We start from the raw sequence: 7,183 nt of genomic DNA, 5'->3' as shown, positions 1-7,183 counted from the left end.
GGGTTCAGAATGGTGATCACAGGGGTCGGCATGAAATCCAGAACTTCCAGACCTTGTCTTCTGAGCATGGCTTCTGCTGAGAACTGAAGTACATAGCACTGGGTGAAACCCTCCCTCCCTGCTGCTTTGAGAGGCCAAAGCAAGGACAGAATCCCCCAGGCCAGGCAATGGTGGGGAGTATAACCAGGAGACCCCAAAGCCTGCACTCTGACAGGTGGCCCTTCACCTGTGGGAACTGCAGGATGAGGGAATTCAAGGGCAGGCGCCACTGCAGCTTCAGGAGCCTGTTTTCTGTAGTTTACAGCTAGAGCTCTATTTTGTTATGGTTTTTTAAATGTTTCAGTCCTGCTCTATTTTTTCTGGGCATTTTTTATGTTGATATTTACTCAGCACGGTTTTTAAAAAAAAAATGTAAGCTCATACACCTTCTCCTGGGACGTTCAGGCCAACCTTACCTCCAGCAAGAGTGTCTGGTCACATCCACCTTGTGCTGGGCGCCAGGGGCTCAGCTCTATAGTCACCCCTCTCCCCAGACCCCAGAAGGTTGGCTTAGCCTTCCTCCTTGTCTTGCTGGCTCTGATTTGGCCCTGAGCCTGGCTCCATATCAGAAAAGAACCCCAGAAATAGGGAAACCTCTCATGATCTGAATCCTTTCTCACTCCCTTGCCGCTATGGCAAGAGAGTTCAGGGACACAGGGCCTGGCAGATGGATGAGCTGGATTGGCACAGAATCTCACCAGGAACATGGAAGGCTTCTGTTTACTTTACTTCTAATGAGGTCTGTAAGAAAGGGAGGAGGGCAGCTTGCTGGGAGAGCCAGAGGGAGAAATCCCTACCTTCCTGCAGCCAGAGGTCTGGGGGTAGAGAACTGTCTCTCTTTGCTCCCTAAGAAATGGCAGTAAGGGGGACTGCCACAGAGAAGGACATTTCCACACAGCTTAGTGGGGCAAAGTGGAAAATGTCAGACAGCAACTGCCTGCAGGCAGCTCTTCAGGGCCTTCCTTCAGCACACAGGGGCTCAGGCTCCAGTGCTGGGCTGTTGGGTCCTTGTTGCCATGGCAGTGCAGATGTGTACCAGGCAAAGGGCTACCTCCACTGCACTCAGGCCCTGTGATCTCAGTTCTGCTTCTATTTCGGGCAGCAAATGACACTCGTGGTGCCAGGGAGGAACAAGACTGGGGTTCTCTGGCTAATCACAATGGCAGGAGAGGCTGAAGCTAGATATCAGCAAGACTTGGGAAGTCAGTGGCTCCTGTCTAGGGAGAGTGGCACTTAGAGGTGATGAGGTCATCTAGGGGTGGGGGGATACTGATTGTTCTTCCAGAGCTGAGATTCTTCTGCACAGGAAGTGTCTTAGAGACACCAACTTTGTGATCTCTGCATCTCAGAGGAGACCTGGAGTGGGGAATGCTCACCCCAGCAACTTGCTCAGAACCCAGTGCCTTCCCCTCTCAGCAGGCACTGCCCAGGGCAGTCCCATTAGCCATCCAGCCTGTGTCCTGTCATGAGATCAACATGGCTGACGGCAGTTTACTGCCCTCATCTCTTCCCACCAACACAGGAACCTTTTTTCCTCCTGGTCAACCTGGGTCTGCCAAACGGCGCCTGCACATCAAAGGGACAAAGGGACAGGAAATCTTATACTTGACACCCGAAGGGTTTTAATGCTGGCCATAAAGAACTGGACTTCAGTCCAGTGATCCTTCCTTGGCCCCGCACAGAACATCACATGCCTCACACCTGTCACTGGCGCAGGTGTAGTGCTGTCTCCTAGCTCACCTGAACCTGGCCTTACCTGGAGGAGTGTTGAGAAATCAGGTGGGTATTTTTCTAAGGGACTGGAAGAGCTCTACTGAAACAGGTGCCAGTGGCCGGCGGTGGGGTGGGGGGTGGGAGTGAGGGTGACTGGGAACTTGTACATATGGTTTTGGCTTGGGAGAGTCAGAGAAATAGGAGAAAACTGGAGAGGAACCAAACAGGTCAGGCGGCTTTGCCTGGAGCCACGGGCAGCCTCAGAGGTGCCCTGCAGATCCATTCTGCCTCGGTTGGTTCCAGAGACCTCCATAGCACCCACAGCTGGGCAAATGCGAGCATGTTGTCAGACTTCTGACTCAACAAGACAGTTCTTGTTCCGATGAATCCCCCCACCCCACCTCCCCACCAGCCCAGTTTCACTCTTTGTATGTGTAATGGTAGTTATTTATTGACTCTGGTAGCAGGCAGTTCTTAAATAAAGTTCGTTTCTCAACCTTCCCAGACAGCTGGCAGCAGCTGTGGCTATTTTTCTTCATCTGGCTCAAGCATCTCTCCTTGTCCCGTTGTGTGACTCGAGGGCCAGCCAGCCAGTGGTCAACCTGAAGAAAGTTCCAGTCCCCACTGCTCCATTTTATGTAAGAGGAGAAGACTAGGTTGGGACGAGCACAGCGGGAATTTTTGCCAGCCGGAGCCAGCTTGGCTTGACACAGTGCAAGGTGACAGCGCCACTGCCAGGTGTTCATTCAACAGTCCTGCAGACATGACTGCTGTCTCCACTCTGCTCAGGACATGCAAAGGGGTGGGACTACTAGGTGGTTTTCAGCCAACACTGTGACATGCTCAACAAATGGGGTCAGACTTCTACTAGAGATAAGACATGTACAGGAAAATATGCACACAAGCCTGAAAGGAAGGTGGGTAGAGGCCCCTCTACCTCAGTGCTTCGCAATCTTCCCAAGGCCTAGTCAGCCTAAGAGGGAGTACACACAAACCCTAGGATGACAGTGCAACTGACGGGGCAAATCTTATACCTGACACCCAAAGGGTTTTAATGCTGGCCATAAAGAACCGGACTTCAGTCCGGGATCCTTCCTGGCCCCGCACAGAGCATCACATACACAGAACTCAGTGAACTGGACCAGGTTATCTTTACTAGCTGGCTAGCAGCAGAATGCTGAACAAGATCTTTAGCTCTTTTTTGGGTCTCAGTCTCTTCATTTGGATAATGGGAAGCAATGCAGCCCCATAAGATAGTTTCACTGTCCTCTTTGAAGTAGAGGTCATCTGGATGCTTAAACAACCTGTTCAGTACTGAATAAAAGCACCACGAATAATGCACTTCCATTTCCAAAGCAGTGCACAAGGCAGGATTTCTCTGGATTCTCTCACAAACATGTTTCTAAAATGAGGCTATAGAACATCAGTCTGCTTGTTCAATTACATAGCTGATAACAGAGGCAGGACTAGAAGAACCTGGTTTTCTGACATCAACTCTGCAGTAGATAGATGGGGGGAGGGGCTCATCTAAACTCAGAAGCTCTTTTCAAAATAACAATGGGGCTGGGAATATGGCTCAGTGGTAGAGTGCTTGCCTAGCATGCATGAAGCCCTGGGTTCAATTCCTCAGTACCACACACCTAGAAAAAGCCAGAAGAGACGTTGTAGCTCAAGTGGTAGAGCTCTAGCCTTGAGAAAGCCCAAGGACAGTGCTCAGACCCTGAGTTTAAGCTCCAGGACTGGCAAAAAAAAAGAGAGCTCACCTAGGGAAGACAGAACAGATCATTTATTCACATGTATTGTCTATTATACACCTAAGTGAGGTATTGCTACATTCCCCCATATGAAGCCATGTGTCCAATGTCAATTCTAAGAAACCCAAGGGAAATGAAAGGCAGGCAATGGGACAATCAAGACAATTAAAAGGAATTTTAAACTCAAGAGCAAGGAAGAAACAAGTAAGGGCACCATATAGCTACTTTGAATCATTCTTTATTGAAGAAGAATCATTCTTCTCCATGTAACCAGCTCTTGATAGGGCACGCAAGCTGCGTGAGGGAGCAGGGGAACACGGGCTTGCAGACACCACTCTTGCCAGGAGAGGAGTTGTGTCTGCAGTCAGGATCCTGAGCCCTGGTGGCCGGGAGTTAAGAAAGTGATCTATCCGGACACCAAGCTGGCCATCTCAGCCCAGAGCCTCCCCAGGGCATTTTCCCCTTGTCCTTTGGCCGGGGTGTTGAAACACTAGGAAAAACTCAAGTTTCCCGGGCAGCTAGCTCCTCAGAAGCGAGGCATAGAGCTTCTCCTGGATCCCTGTGCTCAAGATCCTACTCAACACTCTGCAGAGAGCAATGCTCACTAATACCCCGACCAGCACCCCAACCACAGCACCTACGCTCAAGGTTGAGATCACTCTCTTTTGCCACTTGGGTTGGTCCAACTTAGAATAATTGTCTAGATTAACTTCAAAGCCCTCGTCTACCAACTTCTGATTCTCGGTAAGGTACTGATCGAAATTCAGGTTCACCAGTTTGGATGGAAGGACTCTCAGCCCAAAATAGACCCTCTTGACAAGCCTCAGGTTTTTCAGTTGTTGCACATCACAGCGGTATGTTCCCGAGTGATACTCGAGAGCAGGTTTGAACTGAAGGAAGTGCATGTTGGATCGGTAAGGTTTGAAGATCACATCATTAATTGAGATGATACCTCGAGCGACTCTCCAGGTGAAGCGGAAAGCTTCCTTCCCGACTGCTAGGATATCCGAACTGAGACAGCTAAGCTCAAATTCACTCCCGGCGAGCACGGTGAAATGAAGCATCCCACAGCTCCAGCTGGCCACACACTCTAGGCGCTCAAACTTGCACTTCTTCCTCACCCCATCAGAGCCCACCTCACAGACTGTCTCCTCCTTATAGCCAAGGCCACAGGTGACAGAACAACTGGTGGCATTGACCAAAACTCTCCCCACAGCATTTTGTAGCAGCTCAGGGATGGTCAGGTTTTCGGGGCTGGTCACCAGCACAGGGCGGTAGGTAGCCAGTAACAGGATCCCAAGGATGGAACGTGCAGCCTTCATGTCTTGGTAGCTATCACTCAGCTATGCACTCCACGTATTCCAGATGAATTCCTTCCACATGGGATATCCTTTAAAGTCAAGATAGGAGCATTTATCATCCATGCAATAAACCAAGTGCACCAAAGTCCAGGCTTCCTCACAGGTTAAGGCTGTAAGGAAAAAAAAATTGACTGTTTATGCTTGCCAATGAGTAACTTACTAGCATATGTGTGTGTGCATGCACGCGTGAGTGATTTAAGTCAGCCTTGTGCTCATGTTTAGCTTTCTTGCTCCAAGATGGCAATCTACCCCTTGAGTCACATCTCCATTTCCTCACATCTTCTCAATGAGTTTACATCTATCTCTTGAGACGATGAAGACTGGAGTGGAGGGACGGGAGTTTGGCCTAGTGGTTAAAGTGCTTGCCTAGCATGCACGAAGATCCGGGTTTGATTCCCTGGTACCACATATATAGAAAAAAGCCAGAAGTGGCTCAAGTGGTAGAGCTCTAACCTTGAGAAAGTCCAAGGACAGTGCTCTGAGCTCAAGCCCAGGACTGGCAAAAAAAAAAAAAGACTGGAGTGGATTTTCTAATCACCCTGAGTGCATGGTACAGTTATACTTTTTCCCTCTACTTCTAATGTGGGGTCAACATTAAGGATTTCATAATGTCCAAGTAAAGCTAACCAAGTAAGAAATATTAAAGCCTAAGAGGAAAAAAATGATGAATTTGAATTAAGTTCAATATCCTGAATTATTTCCTACAAATTTTCCTAAGACTTCTGGAAAAAGGATGAAGAACATTAGACTGGAAGGCAAGTGACTTACCGTTGCTGATTTTATTTCCTCCTTTAAATGTAGACCTCTGTTATTTCAGGAAGGCTGCCTTGAGTATCAGTGATGCAGCTCAGTCTCAGAACACTAAGACTGCTTGGAAGGAATTTCAGAGAAATAAAGAATCAGAAGATGAGGGTGAGATGCCCTCTGGGCTTCACTCCACTCTCACAACTCTCCTCTCCCAAGGGGACCCTGGGTGGGGAGGAAGGAACTGTCTGGCTCTTCGTCTGTTCCTTCTTCCCACCGATTGGTGGAGCTCATGGTTCCCCTTGGTTGGTGAAAGTTGCTATGAAACAGCTATGACGTCAAAGGCAGGTTCTCAGCCACATGCAATAGTAAGTAAACACTCAGATTAGGCCTTCATTAAAACCAGACCAACACACTTCTTGAAGCAACTAAGTATTCAATGGATTTTTAAACCCATTTGATCAAGGATTTTCACTGTATTTGGACTAGGAAGGACATAGAAGGCTAAGATCTCTGGGCATGTGTCTTTGTAACTTCTAGAATGCCTGCCATGCCTTTTTTTTTTTTCTGTCCTAGGGCTTGAACTCAGAGCCTTTGCATTGTCCCTGAGCTTCTTTTGCTCAAGGCTAGAGCTCTACCACTTGAGCCATAGTACCACTTCCGGCTTTTTCTGTGTATGTGGTACTGAGGAATCGAATCCAGGGCTTCATGCATGCTAGGCAAGCACTCAACCACTAAGCCACATTCCCAGACTCTGCCTACCATACTTCTAGCTGTCTGTCCAGAGATCCAACCATAATTCAGAAATTTCATTTACACAAAAGCCAAGTAGGTGAGCTCTGGAAGTGACCAGGGTTTAGAAATAAACATGTACACTTTTTGTTTAATAAACATTCAATTTTATTTACAAAGCATTAAAGCTTAGCAAGAAATACCCAAGGCTAAGTCTCATCTTGTACAAAACTACAGAACATTTTAAAAAGCAAAAACAGTGGGTGGGGGAAAGATGATGAGGGAAATAGAGAATATACATTTATACAAATCAAGAAATTCAAACTAAAGTGAGGAGAGCCGGGAGAAGCAGGGAGAAAAAAAATAAAAGAAAAAACCTTCTAAAATCCTAAATCATCATTAGGAGTGGCTGCTAAAGGCAATGTGGGTGGAGGCTTAAGCTGACCCTCAGGAGCCAGCTGAGGAGCTTACAGAGCGCGTACACACAGCGCGTGCGCAGAGAAGCCCCGTGCACGGAGATGACCGAGCTACTCACACTTGGATAGAAGGCAGAACCCTTTGTGTCACAGTTCGCACACTACTGCAGTGTGCAGCCCAGACAACTGGGGCAGACAGAATGTCTGCAAGGCAAAAACATGTCCTGTATGCCACCTCCCTTTCTCAACCATTGTCCAACTCACACAAATTCACAAAATGAGCACTTGGGGAAGGGGCAGGGACAACTAACAACAGATATTTTGCAACTGACTTGGCCAGAGCTCTTTCTCCTACTTCTGGGGAAAAATCTTTTTTAAAAATTTAAAAAATATATATCTGTTGCTCTAAAAGATGGGCTGGGAG

General features: G+C 47.9%; 1 protein-coding gene across 1 annotated transcript; it reads right to left on the bottom strand.

Annotated features, from left to right (window-relative positions):
- Positions 1 to 3,728: 3,728 nt before the first annotated feature.
- On the bottom strand, positions 3,729 to 5,905 carry Tmem81 (transmembrane protein 81). Its single transcript, XM_090339937.1, has 2 exons — positions 5,636 to 5,905; positions 3,729 to 4,977 (listed from the first exon to the last, which is right to left on the bottom strand). The coding sequence occupies exon 2, from the start codon at positions 4,826 to 4,828 to the stop codon at positions 4,025 to 4,027; it is 804 nt and encodes a 267-aa protein (XP_090196063.1). The 5' UTR covers positions 4,829 to 4,977; positions 5,636 to 5,905; the 3' UTR covers positions 3,729 to 4,024.
- Positions 5,906 to 7,183: the final 1,278 nt, after the last annotated feature.

Source organism: Megascapheus bottae, chromosome 10 (assembly GCF_031878675.1).
Source record: "Megascapheus bottae isolate mThoBot1 chromosome 10, mThoBot2.hap1, whole genome shotgun sequence".
Taxonomy (NCBI): Eukaryota; Metazoa; Chordata; class Mammalia; order Rodentia; family Geomyidae; genus Megascapheus; species Megascapheus bottae.
The sequence above is the reverse complement of the archived record's forward strand: the minus strand, read 5'-3'. Positions and strand labels throughout refer to the sequence as shown.